The 26421-nt window shown below is 39.9% G+C and overlaps 3 protein-coding genes across 3 annotated transcripts in view; 2 read left to right on the top strand and 1 right to left on the bottom strand.

Moving 5' to 3' along the window:
* hycc1 (hyccin PI4KA lipid kinase complex subunit 1) overlaps positions 1-6961 on the top strand; it is an 18675-nt gene extending 11714 nt beyond the window's left edge. The window contains exons 5-11 of the mRNA XM_030789141.1: positions 957-1037; positions 1127-1242; positions 1511-1606; positions 2416-2532; positions 3061-3148; positions 3486-3645; positions 6284-6961. Of these exons, the coding sequence (XP_030645001.1) occupies positions 957-1037; positions 1127-1242; positions 1511-1606; positions 2416-2532; positions 3061-3148; positions 3486-3645; positions 6284-6915 (1290 nt within the window). The 3' untranslated portion in view covers positions 6916-6961. The remainder of the gene's footprint in view (positions 1-956; positions 1038-1126; positions 1243-1510; positions 1607-2415; positions 2533-3060; positions 3149-3485; positions 3646-6283) is intronic.
* A 3023-nt stretch (positions 6962-9984) lies between these two features.
* Positions 9985-16023, top strand: tomm7 (translocase of outer mitochondrial membrane 7 homolog (yeast)). The gene is made up of 3 exons (XM_030789180.1): positions 9985-10151; positions 14721-14769; positions 15615-16023. The coding sequence occupies exons 1-3, from the start codon at positions 10049-10051 to the stop codon at positions 15628-15630; spliced, it is 168 nt and encodes a 55-aa protein (XP_030645040.1). The 5' UTR covers positions 9985-10048; the 3' UTR covers positions 15631-16023.
* A 295-nt stretch (positions 16024-16318) lies between these two features.
* On the bottom strand, positions 16319-18781 carry il6 (interleukin 6 (interferon, beta 2)). The gene is made up of 5 exons (XM_030788508.1): positions 18667-18781; positions 17711-17913; positions 17468-17569; positions 17197-17340; positions 16319-16555 (listed from the first exon to the last, which is right to left on the bottom strand). Exons 1-5 carry the CDS (start codon positions 18779-18781, stop codon positions 16319-16321), a joined length of 801 nt encoding a protein of 266 aa, XP_030644368.1.
* Positions 18782-26421: the final 7640 nt, after the last annotated feature.

Genomic DNA, 26421 nt, shown 5'->3' with positions numbered 1-26421 from the left:
ATATTAAAATGAACAGTGCAGTGGTATTTATAGCATTAGCTAATCTGATCTTTGTGGACCCTCTGTGGAAAGACGGTGTGGGAGGTGATATCCCTTTTTAGCACCTTTCATCCCCCGTCCCTGTCTGTCACCCCCACACCCCGCCCCCTCCCTCCTCTGAATAACAGAGTAGGTCATCTGTCAGTCAAAAGTCAACCAGGGTGTCAGGGAGTGTTTAATCATCCTGACAGCGCTGGCTCTGAGATCGGCTTGCCACTCCTGGGACACGGGGCCAGTAGGCCGTAGTTTCTTGTCAGGAAAAGGACAGAGGATGGTGTGTGTCAGGTTTCCTGGATGTTCCCTCGGCACTGCACAAGCTTACACACTCAAATACACATAAGCACCGTCAGTTTGTCTAACTGTTGACTGCCAGCTGGTTAGCGTACATGAGTGCTCTGGCGTTGTGTCCCAGAGGGTTGAAGAGTTTTTCTGTATGTTTACCACACCAAAACAAGAGGTTTCTTATTTAGCCAAACACGATCACGCGGTAGACACGAACAGATGCTCCGTCAACCCAAGAATTATACAGATGTTTTCCACTCTTTGTAGTTTGTGTAACAGACGTTGTGTCTTTATTTTAGAATAATGTTGTAATGAAATATTTGTAAATATTTCAGTTGTTTTCCTTTTTTTTTTTTTTTTTTTGGCTGAAGCTGTTGGTATACTGAGTAACTGATGCGGTAACCTGACATTTTTATCACTCTGTCGCGACATGAAACTCCCCACCAACACAGAGGTCATTTAATGTCACATTTGGAGCATTTGAACCTTGTCATTGGTGTGGCATTTTATCTTCTGGTTGACCGCATTTTTCACCTCCCTGGGATTTCAGCAATGTTTTGATTCTTGTCTCATCTCAGGGTAGATGCATATGCATATTGAGTAATTTGTTTGTGTTGTTGTTGTTTTTCTTGTAGGAAATTGTTGACAAAGATGGTCAAAGCAAAATATTGTCCTTCACTGTCCCTTCATTATCTAAACCTTCAGTCTACCATGAGGTGAGTTCCAAGTGTCTCGTCTGTCCAGCTTATTGAAAGTGAACTTATGCAGAAAGATAGGATTGTTATGTCTGTGTTCCCTCCCTTAGCCCTCCACTATTGGCTCCCTGGCCTTGACAGAAGGAGCTCTAGCCAATCATGGGTTGAGTCGAGTTGTGTACAGTGGACCTCACCTCCAGAGGGAGACTTTTACAGCACAGAACAGGTGCCTTTGTTTATCAAATATTCATCGTTTTGGCTCTCCATGTGCTAATTTGATCAGTGAATTATTCATATATAACTGAGAACTGTTCTCACAGTTCAAAAGAGTGTTTTGTTTCATCTGTAGTATTCACATGAGTGTACATAATTACTCACAGCTTCTCTTTTAAGACGTGGAAGTGTTGACCACCTGCTGTCTCCATTTAGGCACAAATGTGTGTAACAGTGTTTGTATAATGTTGTCTCATTGGTTTATTTGGTGTGTGTCTCAGATTTGAGGTCCTGACATTCCTGTTACTGTGCTACAATGCTGCTCTTAGCTACGTGTCCAGCTCTTCACTCCAGTCTCTCTGCCAGCTGAGCTCCAGGTTAGATGGATGACAACACACACACACACACACACACACACACACACACAATACTCTCAATGTAAGAAAAGTAAGAAGAGCTTCAGGGGCAGATCTATGAGTCTAACTTTACCCAGCTTGTTTAAATGAAAATCTCTCAGTTGTGCTTAACTCACTGAATCACTGAACTAAAGAATCTGGTGGTGTGGTATGGAGGTGAGCAGGCTAGACCCCCTGGGCCCTCCTCCCTGTCACCTCTAACTTACTGCGAGGTGGAGCTGCCCGCAGCGTCTAAATCTTCTCTTCCTCCGATCCCCGGGTAATCCTCTTAAAGATCTGGGAAAAGCTCCAAGCTCTGAGCCTCAGCCCATGAGAATGGCGCAAGGGTCAGAATTGATCTTTTCCCACTCTCATTAAAACAGTTTAATCTGAATGCCACAGCCCAGAGATCCTTTTACATTATACACTCCACAGACAGAACCAAACACAGCACACCGAGCAGAGCTCATGTAACGCTGCTCCGTCTGCATATCATCGCCACACACAGCAGCACGACACAGGTATTCTTAACCCTCTGTACCAGGACTGACAGGCTTAAAAGATAAAGGGCCCAGTCAAAGGTGCGTAAACATGCATAAGCCCATTGAACTGTATTATGTATCTCTTTTGTATATGGAGTGTGTATTCAGCTCCATGTCCCTGTGGCACTGTCGTGAGGCTGCCTGTGTTATATAATGAAAAGGTATTGCAATGAGCGTCTGATAACAAGCGAGGCCTTTTCGTATGAATAACTGACGCTCTTTCTACCGTCTTTGCCTCATCTTTTTCAGGGTCTGTATCTGTGGGTATCCAAGGCAACAGGTGCGTCGATATAAAGGCATCAACAGTCGTATGATGGTTACATCAGAGTTCTTGGTTCAGCTGATCACTGGCATTCATTTTGCTCTGTGAGTATGTCGCACCTCTACCAACAGTCATGCGTCACTGTCCATGAAATGCATTCAGTCAGCGCCCTTCCTAACTCTGCTTCTGTTTACTGATACATCTGTGATTGTAGATCATTTCAAAACCAAACTGAATGGTGTGGGATGTGTTTTGTACACCAGTCTGTTTTGCTACCCATTTAAGCACACCTGCTTTAAAAATTGTCATTCATTGACTGAGTGGAATCTAATCCTAATGCTAATACAGACTTGTAAAGTAGCCCCATAGCTATTGTTGATATAATGTTTCTGCTGTGTCTTGTATGTCTGTAAGGCTTAGAGTATGGGAGAGCTGAGTGTATACTCACGTGGGACGCGTGTGCCAGAGGACCCCCACTGACCTCTTTCTCTCCATTTGATGTGTCACCTACATAATTCACAGCCGGTGTTCAAACGATTTCGGGTTGAAGCTGCAATGAGAGCTCAGATGTGCGTTGTATTTGCTGTGTGTACGGCTGATTTTTGGTTCTCATGTCCCTGTGCGGTGAGCAGGTGTAACGGCGAGGTGGACCTTGGCTCCAGGGCTCTGGATGACGTGCTGTACCGGGCCCAGCTGGAGCTCTACCCAGAGGCTCTGTTGGTGGGTTTGTTCTCTCACTCTTTGGAGAAAAGGAGATTAGACAAATCCATTCCAGATTATTACAGATTGTTTACATTTTTCACATTCATTCATTGATCCACTCAGTAATTTTTTTTTTTTGCCTTTGTGCTGAACCTATCAGACAAGATCATTATCTGCGGGACATACACGTAAAGGGTTTGTTGAATAAGTAATTGAAGGGGATCCATAAGAGGGGTAGTTCACAGTTATATTAATTTCTGGCAGAATGCTGATAGACAGTATTAAAACAGCGGTAGCACACCCAGGTCCAGTGTCTGTTCATTCATGTCTGATGACTGTTCTGTTTGCACGTCAGGTGGGCAATGCCATTAAGTCATCACTCCATGGCGTAGCCCTCAAGTCCAACAAGGAGGGCACACGCAGCATTCAGGTGGAGATCACTCCCACGTCCTCCAGGATCTCCCGAAACGCCGTCACAAGCCTGTCTATCCGTGGCCACCGCTGGAAGAGACACGGTGAGGGGTGCTTACCGTGGCGCTGTCGCCACGGCAACAGGGCCGCCTGTCATGCCAGATTGACGCACTTCTCTCATTCTCTTCCATTAAAGGCAAGAGGGCATGTGTCAGAGACAGAGGTGGACTCAAGGGAGCAGTCTTTTCATAGAGCTGCGTAGACCATGTCTCCTTTCTTTTGCTTTCTTTGAATTCAGAAACGAGGACCGCGATGCATCACCTGTCCATCTCATTGTCTCTGTCTCCATTTCTCAACATGGTTTTTTTTTTTTTTGCATCAACTTTCCATTTCCATTACTTTTTTTGTTTGTTTTTTCTTGTTCATAGGTCATAGTCTTGTGTAATCTGTAAGAGTATTCAGACACAGGGCTTTTGTTTTAGCTGCACTTTTATCACTGCAGAGGTCTGGATTTGAACCAGCAGTCTTGAACAGCTGGTCTATTCAGTGTGGTAGACATCAGTACATATCCTTTTCCCTTCCCGGTGCTACCATTGAAGTAATTACAGCTCTGTGGCTGACCTTTTCAGTGGCCCAGCTTTAATTAATGCATGTCTTCGTGAAAGCTGCAATTAAGCACCAATTGTCGGAATTTATTTTTTTAATTTATGTTAAACTGTTTGAGTGCAACTAGCTGCAGTTTTAAAGATGATGCACTGTACTATATTTAAACTGCGCTGCTGCATCAGTTATAAAAACCCGTCTGAAGACGTTAATCACAACGCTGATTTAGAATGACTTCATGTCTTTCTTTAAGCATTGAACAATTGACTCATCGAGTTTGGATGAAACTGTCATTTGTCTAACGTTTTCATCTCCATGCTGTTATTCTATGTTTTCTGTTCTTAGTTAAACTGTATTGTTCAGTTGATTTTCTTTTTCAGCCATCGTACATATATATGTGTTTCTCATGTGTGTGTATATATCTATGTATGTCACTCTCATCCCCTTCAGAGTCTCAGGAGAACAATGTAGATTCGCCGGATTCGGCTCCATCCGGGCCCATCCCCGAGATTAGCATTACAGGGGTGAGCGGAGAACGCGTTGCCAACGGGGAGGCACTACGAAGCAGAACAGAGGGGGGGGCACTGGGGGCCGCTACAGAACTGGGGGCCGACCCTAGAGGTCAAGAGGTCAGGAGGCAGAAGTCTGTGCGGAGGCACCTGGAGGATGGGACACCCTCCGCAGGAAGGGTCCAGTTCTAGAACCCCCCCCGTCCTCCCTCCACACACACTGCGACCCCAAAACCCCCTCCCCCCTCCCCCACTGGCCCAGAGGTACAATGTGTGGGATGGAGCAAAAATTTTTCTTTTTCTCTTTGGGAGAGGACAAAAGCACAAACCTGCCCTGTCTTTTTTTTTTTTTTTTTTCTAACCCGAATGTGGTGTCGCTTTCTTAACCAAGCACTTCTGGAACTGTTGCTAGGAATCAGACATACATTTTTAATGTGTCATCTGAGCCCTTACCTCAGTGTTTCAGACTTCATAATTTGGAATTATAACTGTACACAGGACACCATTATGAGAACTATGTCAAGAGATGATGGTATATCTTTATTCTGGGGATTTTTGGAAGCTGCAGTAAGGGCGTCATTTGACTTCCTAGTAAAAATCGAGATGTGCTTAGATGTCTGGTGCCTCGATGCTTTCCATGGGCTGATGGCGTTCTCCTGAAATCTTCTCCTAAATTTTGCAGTGTCCTGCATTCATTACTACTTTCCCCTCAGCATTATCTCTCTGTTCAGTCCATTTTCTGTCCAAATCTCTCTCGAAGCTTTTTTTCCCCTCCCTTATACTCACATCAGTTTGCAGAATGCAGTGTACGTTCTGATTTGAACCTTCTTTTACCTCTTGCTTTTGCTGATCGACGATTTCTCGCACTACAGAATAACAAAGCAAGTTGAATACATTTTCACAATTTCAGAGAGGGAAAACTTTCTAGAATGTGCTCTCACATGCCTCGCTCCAACACTTTACCACTGGGTTGCCATAGGAAACAGACTACTCTAGATAAGTAACCAAGGTTGATAGGCAGATGGCATAGCCTGATTGGTGCTTTGCTACATTTACCCATACGGTTGCATCAGCATTGATAAGACATTGGCAAATGCTACTGACACATCTAAAATTGTGCGTAAATTTTGCAAAGGCATGACATCCAATGTTGACAATACTTTCATTTCATCTTTGTCTGAATAACCTGCCTATCTTCCTTTTCACTCCTAAGATTATCAGATGTGGTTTGGTCTGGTTTTGTGGTGTGACTTACTTCCATTTTCCTGGGTTCCTCCATTTGTGATAACCTGCTTAACGGGAGGGCAGGGCCAGCACTACTTTATCTCTTCCTCTGTGTTTGAAGATAGATTTGATGTCTATTTGATGTCTACTTTATATTAAGTTACTGAACGAACAATTTTACTTTATTTAAATCCCTTAACCCCAGATTTGTTTATGTTATTAACAACAGGAAAATGTGACGTAGGATCCAGGTTGAATATAGGTTACAGTCCTAGAGGCAACGATGACCAAGTTAGCGGCAGTTAGTACCACCATGTCTGTGGGTCATTGCTTTGGCAATACCCCAGAACATTGTTACATTAAGACTGAAGTCTCTGATTGGTTTTCCATGTCCGTCTCTGCACAGACGCAGTGGATCTGGGTTCCCCGGATGAGCTGATGGAGATCACTGAGGTAGACGAGGGCTTCTGCATGCAGGGAGGCGCAGAGGGAGGCAGCCCCCCCACCATCGTGGTCAGCAACAACACTGCCGTGTCCACCACTGTAAGCGGAGGAGGGGTCAAGCTAACAGGCAAGGGCCTCCGCAGGCTGGGAGGGAGCAAAGCCAGCAAAGAAAAGGAGAAAGAGAAGGAGAAGGAGAAGGAGTTGGCCACAGCGGCAGAGCAGCTGTCCCGTAAGCAAGGAGGCGGCAGAGCTATGAGCGAGAACCTGGAGCTGCTGTCAGTCAAGCGTCTCACCCTCACCTCCAGCCAATCAGTGCCTAAGACAGCTGCGCTCAGCCTCTCCCGTACAGCCAGCGCCGTGTTCTCCCGCTCCTTCGAGCAAGTCAGCAACGCGCTGGCCGTCGCCGCCGGGAACCCCAACCGCGCGCCCAGCCCTGCCCCCAACCACACCACGGAGGGAAACCGCTTCTCAGCCTGCAGCCTGCAGGAAGACGGGCTGACTTATGTGGCGGGCGGGGTCGAGCACCTGAGCCCCGCCCCACATCACAAGCAGTGCTCCCCGAGTATCAGTATCCACCTCGCCTCTGACCTGTGAGGTTTGACCTTTAACCTGTGACATATAACAGTAGGAGCCTCCAGTCCATCTCCACTACTCCCCCCCCACCCCACCCCCGTGCCCTTCCGTCCCCACTCAGAGCTGAGACTTTATCAGCTCATCCTTAACTGTTCAATGTCCTGAGTTGCCCCAACTGCAAAGAACTTAATGAGCACAATAACACAAAACGTCTCCTGGAGAAAGGACTCTAATTCATTCACATGTGTAAGCCCTCTTCTTTTTATTGATGGAGGATACGGAGGACTGAACAACCCTCTATTCCCCCCCCTAGTGGCATTGAACCAAAACTGTGGCACCTTACTGAAAAGTCTGGTTTTTAAAATCATTGTTATTTGTCGATTGAGTGTGATTACTAAAACCTTTTTTGAGGGGAAAATAAATGTATTTTTGAACTTTGTGTTTTAAAGACCCATGACGTTTGTTCGATATTTTTGGAAATTCATATTAGTTGTTCCATAAACTCCTTCACGGTGTCTCCGCTTGCTCATCAGGTACTGAAGACGGCGTGTAAAATGTAACGCTGATCTGATAAAGGTATTTTTGATGCTGTATTGTCTCTTGTCAGAAATATATGCCTCTGTGTACGGGTGAGGCAGTGTTTGAATAATTTTACTATGAGACTGTCAGGGTGCTTGCTAGAGCAAAGTACAGTTTGTAATTTAGATGTCAGTCAGCGGTATTGACATAAATAACATGTTTCATACGGCAGAGGAACAAAGTATTTTTACGCAATGAAAGATGGGAGAGTAAAAAGATACCTGCTTTTTTCCAGTCCATCATGAACAGGGTGTAAACACAAAGCCATCAGCATTAAAATCCCACTCCTTTTTTAACAGCACCACAGTCCTGTGTATCCCCAAGCACTTATTTTTAAATTGATCTCTCTCTCTCTCTCTCTCTTTTTTTTAAATAGAAACCAAAAGAAGAAGATAATGAGAAAGAGAGGTGTTTACGCCAGGCTCAAGTCTTTCTTTTAGAGCAATATCGTTGTATAGTCAGTGTATCAATTGAGAGTATCCATAAGGCTGCACTGGATTTATAATGAATTGGCAAAGGTTGAGGGTCTAGGACTCTTGAGATCCTATGATGTAAACCTGTGGTATTTAACTCTAATATAATTGTGCTCCATTACAGTATTAATGAGCCATGTTTTTTTTTTTTTTTAAACAAAGCACAGTATACATAGCTCTAATAACCAGCATGGGAAAGAACAGACTCAGTGTGACTGCCAAAGCACATCCACCCAATAATTCAAACTTTTGTCATCCGATTTCATATATTTTCTTCCAGACCTAATTAGTCTTGTTTTATTTTTCTCATTGTCTGTCACATTTTTATATAATTAGGAGCTATGACAAAACACTGTGGTATTGTATGTTTATTTTAGGGAGAAAAAAAAAGTCATTTCTCTTTGAAAATGTTTTTTTTTTTTTTTCCTCTGACAATAAATATCCATTATGAAAATTTAACTTTTTTTTCTGTTAAGTTGAACAGTAACAATCACCCAGTCTCGGTATTTTCGTTTACAGAATGTGAAAATATGCTCTTGTGATTTGTACATATTGTTGTACTAAAGTTTTCTTTTGCCTTTTGTCTGAAAATTATACAATGCTAGAGCTTCTTGGGAAAATAAAATGTTTATATATTTAAATGTGTCTGTACTAGTCTATGTCTGTATTAGTCTCTGTATTAGACATTGTCTGTATTAGTCTCTGAACGGATTAATGTCCGAGGAACTTTACCCAGAAGTATTATGTGGGTATAGTTTTCACAGTCTCTGTGCCCTGCGTATATGTTAATGCTAAAAAGAAAATGTAATATGTATATTGAGAAGCATGTGTAAAGCCTGTTAAAACCTTATTCCACAATCGCGTTAAATACATGAAGATAGTCAAACAGTTCAAAAAAGAAAAAGAAGAGGATCAGAGGTGATCGAGTGTAATGTTTCCCACAGGGTTTTGGCCCATACTACCATCTACCCATGCTATGCAGAGAAATTTTTGATCGTTTATTTGAATGGTCCTGTTGATGTAACTGGGTCTGAACAACATTAAAACAAGGAAGGAAAAATTAGTTAATTAAATGACTTAACTTTTTAGATGAATAGTTACATTCATCTATATCAATAGTTAAACTGATATTTATGAAATTTTGTCCTGTTCATTGCATATATCATTCGAGCACAAACTGTCTGAGCAGTTTTCAGTCACAGTATGTGACAGTACAAATAGACTATATTGGTTTATAAGGCTATACTAGCCTTCAGATTTCATACCATCGGAGTATGCCAGAGCAACCTGTTAATGAAGTCACATCAAAATATAATTATAATTGTGATATACATTGGATAGTTGGAGATTGTGCCTGTGTGGGTCCAATGCCTTTTTCTTTTCTTTTTTTTTAATTTCCAGTTTTGCTTTCTTGAATCCTAGATTAGATGTGCATGATTGTCCATTTTCATTTTCATCCACTTAACATATACATAAAAACAAGAGGTAAGTCAAGTATCGCATTCTATCGTAAAACTTCAGGATTAAGATTCTAAATCATTTAAATTAATCATGTATCAGTCGCAGGAAGCGAAAATTGGATGTAATAATAACGAAAGATTCAATAAAAGAATTGTCTTGATTTACAAAACATCATTTAGCACGCAAAAGCTCCAGTGTCCCTATAGCCGTGTCAAGCCAAACCTGATTCTGATAAATAACGCATAAATTCCACTGACTATAAAATGATTCCCGTTGACATGTGCCATCAACTCCGATTCATGTGTTAATTTATTGGATTTTTATTTCTATAAGCATTCCGATCTCCACCTTTATCATTTATTCAGAATAAGGCTATACACTGAATAATTCATGCGCAGGCACAGTGTACTATCCCTTATTGTGTCCGATAGATGAGAATTGGATATATTTTCTTAGTTTGTTTACCCTTCACATCTGAAACGTTCGCTTGATGGCGCTAGAAGTAAATTGTTTGGCAGCTCTGTCGTAAACGTATCACCGTTCATTTTACGGCAACGTGCTTTCCCAGTGCTTCCGGACTGTGTCCTTCGCTGCGTATATTAAAAGTGCCGTGTATCAAATTGATAAATACCATAATTAAAATGGCGAAACTCAGTAAAGAGACCAAACAACGGTTGCAGCAAGTGTTCCAGTGCGGGCAGTTCATTATTCGGTGGGGTTTCATCCCCACTGTTCTCTACCTGGGTTAGTATCCATACATGTCTTCATAATGCTATCCTGTTAGGCCTACTCCATAGCTGAAAATCTCATGTGCCTCATTTTCAGTTTATGACCAAAATATATTAATATTCTATTATAGTGATTATAATAATATCTGTAAAAGGGATTTGTTAATTGTCATTTTAAACTGTCATTATTTCTAACACTACTTTTTTTTGCCCGTAGTAGGTCAGTGGAATAGCAGAATAGATTATAACCTTGCGTGTTCACACTGTTTGGCATTGGTCGTTGTGACTCAGATTGGTTGCGATGGGTAGAGGGGCAGTTGTTTAAAAAATGTCCAAAAGTCCCTTGTATGACTACACTAATTTGTTAAATGTGGTGAAAGTGGAGATATATATATGGAAAGATTAGCAGGAATTCCCAGTGTTTGTTCAGAATAAGTCAAGGCACTTCAATGAGGGGAAAGTCCGGGGTAACTTAACCGGAGGCGCAAGTTTGACGACAGCAGGGATATAATGCAACTATGAAGGGAGTTTAGGCGCTCGTCACAATAAAATTTTGGGATGAATATTTTAGTTACAGTTTTGACAAGCTAACGCAAGATGCTTGAGTTCGATGACGAGCATGGGGTAATTTACTGAGGGAAAGTGCTGGTATGCAATAGAATGCAATAGAATGTATTTTAGTTGAACTGGACGAATATTGTGCAAATTTGACTGAAGTTTTATCAGGAGACACAGTGAAAAGTGTGAGACTATCAAAGTTTCATTATTACTTGACGAATCGTGTTAGTCATTCTGTCCTTGCTATTGACATTCAGAGTTAGATATATCCTGGAGGACGTTGAGGGTTTGCGTATGTGTTGTAGCGTTGACGTGAAAACTTAACCGTCAGTTTTCCTGTAGATAACATCATAACTGCTTTCCGGCGATGGCAGTCAAGACGCGGTGAACGAGAGCAATAAAGTGCTTCTGTCCCTTATTTGAGTACGAAAGCTATTTTAGCATCCTCATTGTCCTTAAAACGAACGCCTCTGTGCGCTAAGCTGAAGCCAGAATTGCTTGGACACACAAGACGTGTGTCTTGTTCTTTTCACCACAGAGCATCTCAGAGACAATAGTCCAATGTCTATGAGTACCTGTAACTTGGCGATTTAAATTTATTTTCTGAGCCTCCCTTATTTTCTCAAGAGGAACTGGTTTGAAAGTTATCTTAATATTATTATCCATAATATTATTCCAAATATAACAAGAATATCATCGCAAATAATGTTATTTAAATGTTATGAATTGCAAGTTGCATTGGATGGAGTACCACAAAAATAAAGATCTAGAGGCAGGTCAGACCGCAGTATTGTGGGAGTGATCAGTGGTTTTTTTTAATCACTGCTCAGATCTCACATTGCACTGATATATTTTTCAGAGAAATTCTAATGAAAATTAAACAGTGAAAATAGAAATATAGAGAGCTGAAAAACCCCGTCTTATGAGCATATCTGATGAACCCAGCGTGTCTTATTTGTTATCACAAGAAACTGACACTGGAACAAGAATTATCATGCATGAAAGTTTGAGTTGAGTAACTGAAAGGTAATTTTTGGGTGACGCTTCCTTTAAGCAAGTATTTGCATTCTTAATTTATCCACATGCATGGTCCCTGGAATAATCCTAAATTAGGAAATCTTCAGATGAAATCCATTATGTCATTGTAGTATCTAGCTGTTTCTAAATTTGAGTTCATTTCTTTTCATAGTACGCAGGGAAATGCAAAGTTCTTTAGAGAGACTGTGAGGCATTTTTGAGAATGGGGGACACCCCTGGTTTCACACTCAAGGGATTCCCTTAAAGTGCTGTTGATTTTTTTCAAGGAGTTGCATTTTTATATTTGAATGTGGTTGTGCAAAGGAAATTTCATGGTTGCATATGCTTAAAGAAATCTAAAACATGGCTAAGCCCAAAATGCACCTTTGGTGGAACTAGAAACTCTTATGCGAAAATGATATTTAGGTCAAAGTCAGAGATGCCTGTAAAACAGTTTCATGATAAGAAATGAATGTGGCTGGTAGACAGGTCTAGATAGTACCCAAAACTGGAAGTTAATTCACAACATGTCTGTTTGAACTACTGTGAAGGGGTTTTCGTTGGCTCTTCTTAGAGTTATATCAGTTTATCTTACAGTTGTTTTCTACAGACAAATGCAAATTCCTACAAGTAACACAACAACCGCATCTGTTTGTTTTAGGGTTGGTAGACCTGCATCACTGATCCCTCCTGGCAATGTTTGTCATGTTTTTTTACAATGGGGAAGAAAATATCATTGAAAGCAGTAATTTATTCTGCAGTTATTCTGCATTTGTGTCAGCTGGCATGAATTTAACATTGTCAGATGAATGTCAAGATTGTAAATTCTGGATATTCAATTTGAAGACATCTATTAAATGTCTAAACAGTCATATCGGTACACTCAAATCAGCAGCATCATCTGGTCAGTGATAAGCAAGAGTTAATCAACTTCTCATCTTTGGTTCACTGATGCCAAGTCAATAAATGTACAGAGCAGTAAAGGCTTTTGCTCGGATTTAAAAAGCACTGTGAACCAGGAGGCCCCAGTGGTTTTTTTATTTCTCCTGTGTGCATCGGTTAGTAATGTGTTAGTAGAGGCTGGTTCTTTGTGAGGTGAGAGAAACTGATGCTTTCTTACTCAGATGACGTGGGTCGATTCCTTTCATCCAATAAGGTTTTGGGTTTTTTGCCTGGAGGAAGGTGTCAAAAAATGTGGGTGAAGTGGCACACTACAAACAGTCTCAGCTCCTACTTCAGGGTAGGTACTTTCGCAGCGCGATAGGAACCTTGTGACGTAGGTGTACAGCGATTGGTCCAGACGTAGGTAGGCTATACGATGATTGCAACCGCAATTTTTAAAAATCCGTGTAAAATATACTCTTAGAACGTCTTAAATTTAGTTTTTGATAATCAGGTCTAAAAATGTCTTAAAATGTCCGGAATTGTAAGAGGGGAGGCATGTTCAATTTTTATGTTTTATTATACCGGTATTTTATATCCTACAACAATGACCATTTCCGTGCAGTTACCCTGGTCAGCTGAGTAAACAACAGCTCTTAGCATGACGTTGCTATACCATTGTCGGCCGGTTCATGTAACTTCAGTGTTCCTACTGGCGAAAAAAGCCCTAGAATATATGTAGTACTAGGGGGAGCTCCACAGTATCCTGAGAGGAAAATGCTGGTCCAACATTAACCTTGAGCTCATATGCAAGTAAATAGCCATATATTATTGTAAAACAAAGTCATAAAATAAGTTAACATATTGTAGTATAATACCTGTGGAAATAAAAATCTTATGTCTCTGTTTTGTTTATTTTTGCTCTACAATTGCACAAAAACATGTGGGCAAAACAACAGAAGAACAACAACAGTCAGTAAGAAATGATTAATTTGGAGTCTAGAGCTGAAATTTTAAGAAATGTGAGAAATTTGAGACTGAGTCCAGCATGAACTCTGTGGAGGCAAAGCCGAGTGCAGCTTTCTCCCTCATGTTGACGCAATAACTGCTGACCTGTCAGTAGGCCTCAGGAGACAGATAAAAGGTTCTTAAACTGTGTTTTGACTGAATGCAAAGCGGAGTGAAATGTCGCTTTCCTTGCGCGGGTTTGATCCGGTTGCCTGAAAAATGAACAGCGGCATTTCACATTACGTCAGAGCAAGCATTTTTGATTGCGACAATCAGATTACGCACGACCGAAGAGGTTCCTGGGAAGGGGGTGTGGCATCTAGCCCTACATGAAGATGATTGGCTTTCTCCAGGCGAAATTTTTGCTTGTGTTGAACATTTTTTAACTCAAATGAACGCTCATTTCGGCCATTTCGCAAAGGGAGTTAATGCGCAATAAATTCCCTCCATTCACCTCCTGCCATTGACTTCTCATGCGTTCACCTTGCTCGTAAATTTCCCTTCCTGTTCTGGTAAAATAAAGCTTTATGGTGACATAGATGATGCAAACTTTTTTATTATTATTAAATAAACACCCCATGTATTTTGGGTGGCTCAGTGATTCAGTCCTAAACAAGCTGAAAACAGTGGGACCCTCACATTCCCTACCTAAGTCTCTCTCTGATCTGACAAGGGGAAACTGTTACAAAGTGTCTCACTACAGACAATTGAGGATCTGCATGATTCAATAAAATTATGAGATTCTTTTATTAGCTATCACACAGAAGTAATTAATTATAATTGATTATTTGACAAAACTGAAGAATTAAATAAGTTTAGTACTATTTTAGTCACAATTTACAGGGTTCATACATTTTTGGAAGGCACTGCATCACGTTGTGTAAAAGGGGCACGATGTACGTATTTTTTTCACTGGAGTCAATATAATGTTGGCCTCTTACAAGCTCAGTCATTACAAAGAATTAGAGTTTCGTTGGGTTAAATTTCACAAATGAGGAAACAGAAGAGAGTTGCTTCTCTATGCCAGTTTATGGATGACTGTACGGTGAGTAATTACGAGAAATGCCAAAGGTCTGGTTTGTATTGTATGATGCTTAATTCGTACCATTTCTCTTGACAGGCTTCAAACGAGGTGCAGATCCTGGAATGCCAGAGCCCACTGTTCTAAGGTAAACTTTATGTGTAAGAGGTGCTTCTGAGACAAAACTCTTAATGCCCACAGAGCTGAGACTCTGTCCCACACAGGGTGTTCGAACTCAAATCATGCACCCTGCATTTAGCACTGCTATAACGGTAGATTTTCTAGCCAGTCAGATTCTTGCTAAATTTCAGTTCTAACGAGTGAAGAGTAAATGTAGATTGATTGATTGGCTTCGAAATTATGAGGTCACTCTCACTGTTTTTATCACATGAGCACCTGCACAAGACGAAAAGCTCTTTTTGCTTTACAGCTAGGACCACAGTTAAATAGGAAGTCCATAGCCATACAGGTGAATATGGCTATGATATATGTGCCGCATTCTCAGTTTGTTATATATGATATACTAAAAGAAATGTAAATATGAATTGTCTTTGTAACACCTTGGAATATCATAAAGCACTTGTGCTCTGCTGCTCCTGCAAAATGTGCCCCAAATATTAGTCCCCTCTATGAAAGTCACTCAGATCTGTTCCTTTAGCCATGGTTGTCCAAATAATGAGTGACTGGGTGTATTTATACTGAACACTTAGTATAGAGAGCCATCGATCACTTAATTAACAAAGAAATCATACTTCTAGGGATATATTTTCAGAGTAAACTACTTGCATTATTTCAGCGGCTACTGAATGTTTTAAATGGAATTGTTAACATTTTTGTCCTCCTTTTGTCTTCTTAGATCAGTTTTTTTACCATCAGTTTAATTTCTTGAAATTCCACCAGTTGTATCTAAAAATCTTTTTCTCTTGTTATTAATAATAATAATTAATAATAATAATAATAATAGTAATAATATCATCATCTTTGTTATTATAGCTTACTCTGGGGATGAGCAGTGGCAGTGACAGACAATCACAGAAGACCAAACAACCACCAGATCATCTCCAATATTGATGTTTACTTTTTTTGGACTGAACACCCTAAGTCAAACTGGTCATGCAGTATCCCTGAGCGGAGAGAGGAAAATGGACAGATGTGATTACAAGGATGAGCTAGTGCCCACATTCTCCACCACTACACTGCTATGCACTTTCACTCTATATCAGCAGTCTCCACTGTTTGATGGAAGATGGTTGAAAGCAGCTCTTGGATCCCATTCTTGATATTTATGTGAACGTTGTTGTTTAGGAGTCGTTACGTGGATTTTGATTTCCTCTCGCTGTTTTAGAACTCATCTATGATGTTTGTATTTGTTTTGTCGCAGTAAAATTCAAGAAATCAAAAATGATGTTTGTTGAATCTTTTTATTCATTGATTCACTTCTTACATTACACATTTCCAGAGTTTGCAATTTAAGTTAGCATGATCCCCATGACAGTAAATAAATAACAAAAATAAATATGTATATGTATTTGGGGAAAAAGTGAATATAATTTACACTCTAAAATAACATATCAAAATTCACTCTCCCGCACAGAGTTTAAAAAAAAACAGAGCTTGTTTTATTCTCAATAAATAAATAAATAAAAGTAATAAATAACCTATCATTTCTCTGGTCTCATCTCCACACTAACTAAGGATCACATATGGTCAAGTTGATGTTTGGCTGACTGCTGGTTATTGGCCCTCCCTTTGTGCCTCTTGTCCAAAAAGCTTTCATTCGCCGAGTTCCTGTTCATAAAGTGAATGGCCCGACTTGTGTCAGTCAGGAAGGTTGCGAAGTTGGAAAGGACTGAGTGCACTGTGGTTTTCCGAGTCCACGCTGAGCCATCAGGCAACTCAATCTGTGATAGCTGTGTCTGTGGGGAGTCCTTCAGCTGAAATTCACAAGATGAGGAAAACAAGAGCTTATACCTCTGAGCTTTGATAATTGTTTTTTTTTTCATTCTTATAATGATAGTTCAGATTATTTTAGTGGGTTAGTGGGTAACGTTTGATCATCCAGCTTTTGCAGTATTAGCAAAGATTTTAATTTCCTCAAGATTTGCTTACAAGCAAAGCAAACATTTTTTAAATGTCTTTCTCTATGTGCAGGAAGATGGTTGATCTACCATGGTGAGAATGGTACATAACACATTGAACATTCCATGTTTTTTAAAGACCTAATGGCCATTTTGTGTGCATAATTTGAGGCTTGAAAAGAAATGTCATATTTTGATTGTTCAGTAATTTACAGGTTTTTACCATGGCTTACATGAATAATTTGAAGAGGAGAAACTGTCCCAAAAGAGATATTACAGTATTCCATTGCAGCTAGAACACTTTCTGTTCACATGGAAATTAACTTGAGCTTGTCCTCTTAGCATAGCCTTTCTTTAATTAAAATGTGTTGTCCAGTAAGGCCTTCTACTGGGTTACCCTTCTGAAGGCAACACCCATCCTACAACCTAATCTTTGGCTAAACCCATGTAATATGCAGCGAGTACTACGTATTTTTATTGGGCAGAGTTGAACTTACCTTGTTTTTAATTATTTGTAGTAAGTTATTAGTCCGGACTTTGACGTCGTTGACCAGGGTTTCTGTGAGGTTCTCTCGTTCTACGTAGTTCATATATACCACGTACTCTTGTAAACCGCTGTAAATCCTCTGTAAACATTTTTGCTGCAACACACATACATTTTGTCAATTGATTTTTTTTTTAGGAGGAGTCAGATTCTCTTCATTTTCTTACAGCCTAAAAACTTTCTTTCAGGAACGTGCGTGATACTTGAAAAGAAATGCTACTTACTGCGCTGAAACTCTTTGAGAGGCAACCATCGCTTGCCTTGATGAGGGGAGTGAAGTCACTGTTAACCGCCAAGGACGTGATATTCACAAGATCCCTCTCGAACTGGTGATGAAATAATACGGTATAAAGTATTATTCGTGACAGTTAAAGTAAAGAAAGTTCAAGAAAATTGGGAATAAATAAGAAAAAATGGAGTCACAGGTAGGTTAGATGTTAAAAATGTTGCATTCAAAGCAAGCCTACCTGTTCATTCTTCAGTGTGCGGACGTCATGGTGCAACTTCTTTGCAATGGCATGCCAGTTGATAGTTAAATCTGAGGCACTAGAGATCTCTGGAAACCCTTCTCCTGAAGTTTCGGACAGTTCCCCAGCACCACTGAGGACCGGTACTGCATGGCTGAGATGAACAACCGCCGCGAACATCACTGCGACGATCAAATGGAGATCTACAAAAGGAGGAACACAGAAAGAATTAGCGCTCTCTCAAATCGAATTCATCGGACCATTCAGCATGACGAACAGCTCTGACGTTTCGCTTACTCTGTGAAGAGGGCATGGTTCAGTTCTTGTGCGATACTTTGAACTTCTTAGTTGCTCTTTGGATGAAATGCAAGTTATTTTATACTCAAGGACAAGGGATTTCCGCTTCTCCACCCCTCAAATTGCACCGCCGTCCCGATTTACTCTTTGATCGTCAGTTTCACGCATAAATTATGCCAAATGACTAATTTCTGCTTTTCTATTATGATTTGATGTTAGAGTATTCATAGTGTCTATACGTGATAAATATGGTATAAAGGATGACAGGCTCTGTGCTGCTAAATTTTTGTGGTGCATATGAAGTGGCTAAGACCATCATGTTTAGTTAAAGTCAATTAATTTATAAATTAGAGGAATGTGGCAGAAATTCTATGTCAACTATGTTTAGTGAGATAAAACGGGTTGTCCCTCATATGATGAAAGTACATTCTCAAAATAACTTTTTTTTCCTTTTTTTTAGTTATTACGTCTCATTTGAATATCCATCCACTTTCAAACAGTTAAAATATGTTAATTAGATTCTGTAAGACAGAGACATAAAAATATATAGCAATATAAAAACATATTATCATAAAACATACATTGATGATGACTTCATCTTAATTAATCTGTGTATCTGTATTACATCCACATGACGCATTAAAACTTTGGTTGCTTACTCAGCAAGTTCATGATGCAATAGATTTTGACCCATGGCACACTGAGGGGCAGGATGTAAATAGGAGGGAAGACAACTTTGCTTATTCCCAGAATGTTGAGGGTTGTAACTGACATTTCACTATGGCTTTGACTGACATATCATACTTTGGCTATGACACTTCTCATGTCTGTTTGGATTCCAGTCAAACTCCACTCAAAAAACTCAACAAGGGCATTTGTTTTATTACCAAAATAGAAATATGTTTGTATAATATGAATGTATTGTGTTTATGTTTGTTACATGATTCATTCTTGTTTGTTTAATGTAAAGCAGCAAAAATTCTGATGAACTCGATCAGCATATATTGATTCAAGGAGGAAGAGTTACTTTGGATCAGTGACACAAGTATTGCTAGCTACTGTACATACTCCATACTCTCGGTAGATGGGCGGAGCTTCCCAGCATGCCTTGGGGCGACGGACTGTTGTTTCTCTTTTGTGTCCAGTAGAAGTTTATTTGATTGTTTATCATTTAGTCTTTGTGTTGTGTTAATTAGTGCCTGTGATAGTTTGAATGTTAAGTGTGTACCGTGAATGTAATTGTCTTCATGAAAGATGTACTCCCCTCCCACCTTACTAGTAAGTCAAATATTTTCTTTTCTAATATACATTCTGGGTAGCAAAAAAAAAAAAGATATTGCCCAAAGAAGCTACTGATAACAATAGCATTCATAAAATAAGTCTTTCAACTCTGCAGGAATAAATAAACAACAAAAGCAAATGGAACATAAACAGATTGTGATTTGTTATATGTATGTAAGATTAATTATCCTTTGGTGAAACTAAAATTACTAAATGTCATACTAAGTCACCCAACAAGGCTGTTACTAGTAAGACAGACAAACAATGTATTAGCTCAATTGACTAGACTTAGGTCTATAAACATTTGGATTCATTGCAAGGCAAATAAATCGAACTTAAATTAAATGATTACATCTACAAATGTTTGCCGTATTCATAGAACATAATAAAGACACTCTAGTTTCACTTGATTCATTTAGATGGAAACGTGTGGCATGGTTAAATTGTGTTCATTCAACAAATGACTTTCTGGAGTATAGGAGAAAATCCATAGCACATGTCTAAATACTACCCAGTTATCATTGTTCATCATCCAATATCGTTACAGATGAGAACTCTGTGGCTGTCATGAAGCAAACTTTTTTCTACTCCGCACCAAACAGAAATCATCAAACTTAGTCGCTCAAAGTTTTGACTCAGTAACTTGCGTGAAGTGCTTTTTACTCACTCCCTTGGAATATTTCTTAAGTGTCAGATACTTGGCTCACTCTTTTAGAACATGCGTAGTGTTAAGTTTACTTCCGTGAGACTGTTGCATGTGTCCAGGAACTCATAAGAAGAAAAAAAATGAATGAATGAATTGGTCTTGGGAAAAAGAACCAAGCAGCAACAGCTAAGGGTCAGATGACTTGCTGAACTCTGTGCCAATATAGAACTCTACTTCCCATCCAGTAAACTATGATTCGTAAGTTAATGGACAGGACCACTTACTGAAGCAACTAAGGAAAGACTTGGCTTTGTATTTATATTAGTCAATATACATGTAAAATTCTGCTGGAAAAAATAAAGAGTTCTCAAGTAATGATAAGTAAAACACAAAAATGTGAATTGACATCAAACAACATTTTCTGTTTCAGTTTCACAAGGTACTGAATGAGGAAATTTGTCAAAAATACCCCCCATTGTCTACAGTTCTGTGGAAGCAGCTCAAGAGTTTCCTGTTCTCCTCATATGCAATTTCTTATAAAAAAAAAAAAAAGGATGTTCTTGACAGACCTTGTCAAGGACTTTATGTAGTCTGTATATACAATCCTTAGATGCTCCTAATTTATCAATATGTAAAGTATGCTGATCATACAGATTTTTTAATGGTTGGTTGTCTATTCATCTGTGACACTCTCTTGGGGAGAGAGGCAGAATCAGTCCAGTTAAGAGATTTGTAGCTGACCGCCGAGACCTATTTTCCAAATATTGCAGTCTCGTTGTAACATTCTAGTTTTCCCCCTTTCCAGTGGATTCCACAACTTGAATTTCACATTCTTCCTCGCTGAAACTCACAGTTCATTTTAATACATTAATACAATCAACCACATGGGGAATTGATGACATTATTTTGTACATGCGCACTTGATATAAGAAATTCTAATCCATATTTGGTGGGTTTTTTTAATCTCGTTATCTCATTACCTCCTGCCTTGGCCTGATGATACCTCGATTGCTTAACATTCAACATGATTGCATTTCTCAGTATAACGGAAGCGCTTAGGTTCTCTGAAACGAAAACGCATCACCACGTGAGGCGTGAGGATTGAGATACGCTAGCTGTATAAGTTGCATCAATGGTAAAACTTTTTTTCCGACCTGATTTTGCTGACAAGGGCGGAACCTATACAACGGATTCGAACTTTTTTCCTCGGATGTCTTGTACTCTAAATGTGTTGCATTGAACTAAATGGGATTTTTTTTTTATCTGAGTTTTGATACTAAAATGAGTCATTTTAACGTAAAGTCTAAAGCTTCCTCTACTACTCCTATTACTATTGCTAATTCTATCCCTAATTTGGATATTTTCTGAATCCGCCTCCACATAAAAAAATGTTCAAAAATGGGTCATTAGACATAAATTGCTCGAAGTGAAACGAGCAAGGAAACGGTTTTTCACTCTTAGTGGATGAATACCCTGTAGCTATAGTAGAACTTTGAGGCTTTATGCTTCTAATACTGATTTTTTTGTCCTGTGAAATGCACCTGTTCATTAAGGACAGTGTGAAGATAACAGCCGAAATAAGGTAATTTTTCAGTAAAATAGTTACACACGGGGATGTATTTCCTGAACCAGTTAACAAATGAATGTCTCATAATGATTTTGTCATAAATAAGAGTGCTGGACGTTTCCCACCATGAAGGCCTCTGGTGGATCTAGCAGTGTTAATACACTTTCCTGGCTTGGTTTAGGTCCACTACCACTCCTTAGACAGTAAGGTAAGCGCCACTGAGTAAAACCCATTCTATGTGATCATATTCACCTTATATTGAAGCATGTCTGTCCTCCATAAAGTGTTCTCCTCCACGCCACCAGTACCCACATCCTCAGGACACAAATGGGTGCTGAATGATTTAACGGAAGCGATCTATACCGTAAGTCTCGGCCATTTCAGTCACCACATTTCTATCCACTGAAACATTTAAAAGGAATTATGGACATTCTTTTCCATCACCGCACAACACACAGAATAGTGGATTCTCCAGTGAAAGAATGAAGGAGCATCCTTTCAGTAAAACAAACACGGTTTGAATCCCTCGGGGGGAGGCTGTTAATCGCTGAATGGGAGAACTCAGATCTTAAGTTGTTATTGTCCGAAATGTTCACAGGATGGCGGCAAAGCACACAACATTTTGTGAGGGGAACACGAGAAGACGTTCAGGGCAGTATGTCTTTGTTTTTCGTAAATAGCTAAAACGTAAATACTTACGATGACAGCTGGACCCCCCCTCCCTCCCAAAGAAAAAATTTACTGATGAAACTGATGATGAAGACTGATGACTGTGGACAAACAATACTTCATGTCAAACCATAGCAGTGGTCAGTTTTCCCCTTTGCTGCTCTGATATTGAAAGACGGGTTTTGACAGAAACCATTTTCTCTTGAAGACGTTTTCAAACAATACACACTTCAAAGGACTGTGTCTTTTTTCTTTTCTTTTCTTTTCTTTTCTTTTCTTTTCTTTTACAGCAGAACATTTCAAATGAATTTGGCCTAGGAAATGTATTTGTTGGTTGTCTTCTCATCTGTGAATATTTACGCAATATATTTCAATGCTGTGATGAAGCATATAATACATTATACAGTCCATTGGTGCTATGAAAAGGCCTAATCTTGAAAAAGCTAGGAAAAAAAGCCTGTACCATACCATTTACAGAATCTGAAGATTGTACTACTGATCTGTTCACAGTTTTTTTCTTAAGCAGATAGTTGCTAGAATAACAAAAGAATTAATACCCTCCAGGAGGGAAAATATTTTTGAATGTACCCTAATAGAAACTATTTATCTTTATAAATAAGTGTACACTCCATTGGGAGAAAGGTGCAGTGTAGTTCTGAATGAATATTTGAAAAGATTTGAAATTGTGTCTTTTCATTAACTAAATGAATACTAGGGGAATATTATATTTACTGTTCTTTGGCAATAAAATCAGTGTCAGTTACAACATCATTCTTCAGCTAATAATGTCAGTAATTATCTATAATATCTTTCTTTATCTTTTAAAGCATTTTCTCTCCTCTCCTCTCCTCTCCTCTCCTCTCCTCTACGTATGTTGTATTTAGTTAAAATGGAATTGTATCTGCGCTCTAGTCGCCACAGGCACTCTTCAATATTTAATCAAGAGTTTGTTTGAAGAGCTGTGTGTGTGTGTGTGTGTGTGTGTGTGAGAGAGAGAGAGAGAGAGAGAGAGAGAGGGTGAGAGAGAGAGAAGGAGAGGGAGAGAGAGAGAGAGAGAGAGAGGGTGAGAGAGAGAGAAGGAGAGAGAGGGAGAGAGAGTACTACACGTAACCCTACAACTGAATGTTTGAGTATGAGCAGTGGCTGACAACTGGGGAGGAGGTTTATCAGCAAGGATGAAAGGCTTTCTTCAGCTGAGGAAAATGCTCTCTCTCTCTCTCTCTCTCTCTCTCTCTCTCTCTCTCTCTCTCTCTTGCTCACACACACACTTTTGCTCTCTCCTATTCATACAGAATCAGTCACCACTATCAGACAGCTCTCTGTCTGTTCTTACACATATGCAGAGCAAAGCTCAGGAAAGACAGAGGAGAACAAGACAGGAGCAGTCCTGCATGTTAATCAGGGGAACAGACAGCCTCTGTCATCCACACTAAAGGATGTTAAATTCTTCTCCCTGTGATGCAACACCAATCAACACTTTCTCAACACCTAACCACCTACAGTTTGGGATGAATCATAATCGCCATTCAGCTCAGCTCAGACAACAACAGTCTCAACCGATAGGCGTAGGTGGTAAATGTAACGTGCCAATAAATGCAGAACATTTACAAGGCCATTCAAATTCTGAGTGGGGACAAGTACAAAGGTGAGGCTCCAAATAGGATGGGAAAATTTATAAAAGGTCAACATATTCACCATATTCTAATCGTCGCTGCAGCGATGAACCCGCTCAGACAGTGTTCTCCCTTTGTAGATTTACACTACCGCTTCTGGCTCTGAGCTCCTACTCCTGGTACCATGACGTTAAATGATCTGCCCTCAGGGTTGTGTCCGTTACAGTTCTTGGTAAGGGTCAGTGCCCATACAGTCATGCCTGTTTGGTTCCTGTTGTTGCATAACATTACAGTTAGTATTGTGGTATGAACAGTTCTAGAAATTATAATGAGTTGTTGTTCATCCTATGTATCAACACATTTGAGATTGTGTGTGTGTGTGTGTGTGCGTGGAGGTCTGTGTGTGAGGGGGGGGACTAAAATAGGGAGAGATTACGTGGAACATGGAACACAGGCTTATTCCGAGAACAAGATGTTACTCATGCATGTACATTGTGAATATGTTTTGAATTATAAATGACATTTTGTTCAGTCGTAGATTTTTTCCAAAAGCCCGTGTAAAGGTGAGGATGAGACGGATAGGATAAAGTGTGGAATCAAAGTTGGGATAAAAAGCCCACTAAACATAGACACCACAGTGATTGGATGAACCTCCATCTGAAGGTATAGTTTCATTTTTAGATCTTTTCAAGAGAATCAAGAACTGAACCTTCATCACAGATATGAAGCTTTCTCATAATGTGAGACTCCCTAGTGTATCTCTTGGCTCTACTGTCATCTAACACCATTGTACAATGCCTGAAAATAGAGAGGCCAGGTACACACCCAACAATCACATTGTTTTGCCCATCCCCCCCCACACATCTCTACCAAATCCCATGGCCGTGCTTACACCAGTCCTGAGTACAAACAGTGGAGCCCACACACCCCCCTCTGGGCAATATTCTCAATTCAGCGATACACCCAGGCAATTTCTCACACTGACAGTACACACTTGTGTTCACTGTTTACCAGCTCCTCTCTCTCACCAGATCGAAAAGATATTTCTATATATTATGTGCACTGGGATAAATGCAGAGGGGAGTGGTTGTTTTTCATTTCAGCCCTTGTGTGTTGCACTAATCAAACAGGACCGGTTCTGATGTGCAGAGCTTTTTTGTGTGTGTTTATGTTTTCTATAGTAAAAGAGACTTCCAGTGGATCTAGGGGGAGAGTTCCTCTGAAAAGCCTTGGGGAGAGTGGCGCCATTTACGCTACAAAACATTTCCAACCTGCCATGCATTTTTAAACAGCATGGCTGACTGTTAGGCCATGTCATGCAAGTGATGTGCTCTAATGGAAAAGCACCAAAGGGGTGAACCAATCAAATGAGAGTCGGTCAACACTGCAACAATAACACTGCCGACACAATCAAGATTTGGGATCCAAGCAAACCTAGTCTAAGAAAATGTAATGACAGAATATATTAACATGCTGTAAAACAGATCCTGGATTTATTGTCGGAGATATTAAGTTGATATTTTCTCTTTGTGACCTGGCTGTGATGCCAGTGATTAAGATGATAATTCAGTTATTCATTGTGAGAAGACATAACATTGCACATAGACATCAGGCACCTTTCATAACACAGCTAAGAATTCTGAATGAAATTAAACATAAACAACATGCTTGAAGGAATAAACAAGGTATATTTACTACTGGAGTTTACAAACCCCAAAAAGATGTAATAGCCTGAGTTTATTCACAGATCAGGTTTTGTGTTTCATTTACTGTTATTTTTAAAACAGTGAACTATAAATTTATTTGATTTATTAAATTCACAAATGTATTGGACGAGTATTTTTCCTCCAGTTGAGTGAGGAACAAGAAGTGTCATGAAATATGTGGGTTGTTTGTTCAGATTTTGTACAGCCCTATTTAATGTAATTTTAAACGAACAAAAATACAAAACGTTAGTAACAAAAAACTGGAATATGAAATGTAAATATGCTGGTCTTACAACATTCTTCTGGTTTTGAATACAGTTACCTCAGAAAGCTCAACTGCTTCAAAGAGGGTTTCTTTGCGTGTCATGGGGTTCTGTGCTTGTTTAAATCACTGACACCACGAAGGAGAAACTCTGTTGTGTATGGCTGTGTGTGAAAAGTTAAAGATTTTGTAGCCTCTCATTGTTCCTGGCGAATATGTAACTGAGGGGGGAAAACAGACTGGGAGGACGTGTGTCGCTTTAGGCTCAATACACCTCACGGCACATTCACTAAATGAGGACTTCGTTGACTGCATTTGACTGTAAATGAAGTGACATTCACCTTCACTGGTAATATCAGTAACGACACGTATCATTCTCTCCGTACTGTTTTCCGTGTATCGTGTGTCAACCCATCTGTGTTCTAACTTGAATACAATTGCGAGCCAGTTGGTGTAAATCCCCAGGGAGGGCAAGGTGGAAGTGATGCAGAGATGTTTCCTGCACCTGTAACTGCCACCTCCCCCTCTTCTTCGGCCACCCTTACCCCCAAGCCCTCATACTCTTAAAACACAAACACGTAGGCTACACTCGGCGGCTGAATTTGTAGTACGAGAAAAACGCAAGGCGCTGGGTGGAGCAGCGTCGCGTGCTGCAGGAATACAGTCTGTC

The sequence above is a fragment of the Chanos chanos genome, chromosome 12, assembly GCF_902362185.1.
Source record: "Chanos chanos chromosome 12, fChaCha1.1, whole genome shotgun sequence".
Lineage (NCBI taxonomy): Eukaryota > Metazoa > Chordata > Actinopteri > Gonorynchiformes > Chanidae > Chanos > Chanos chanos.
Note: the sequence above shows the minus strand (reverse complement) of the source record. Positions and strands in the feature narration are given on the sequence as shown.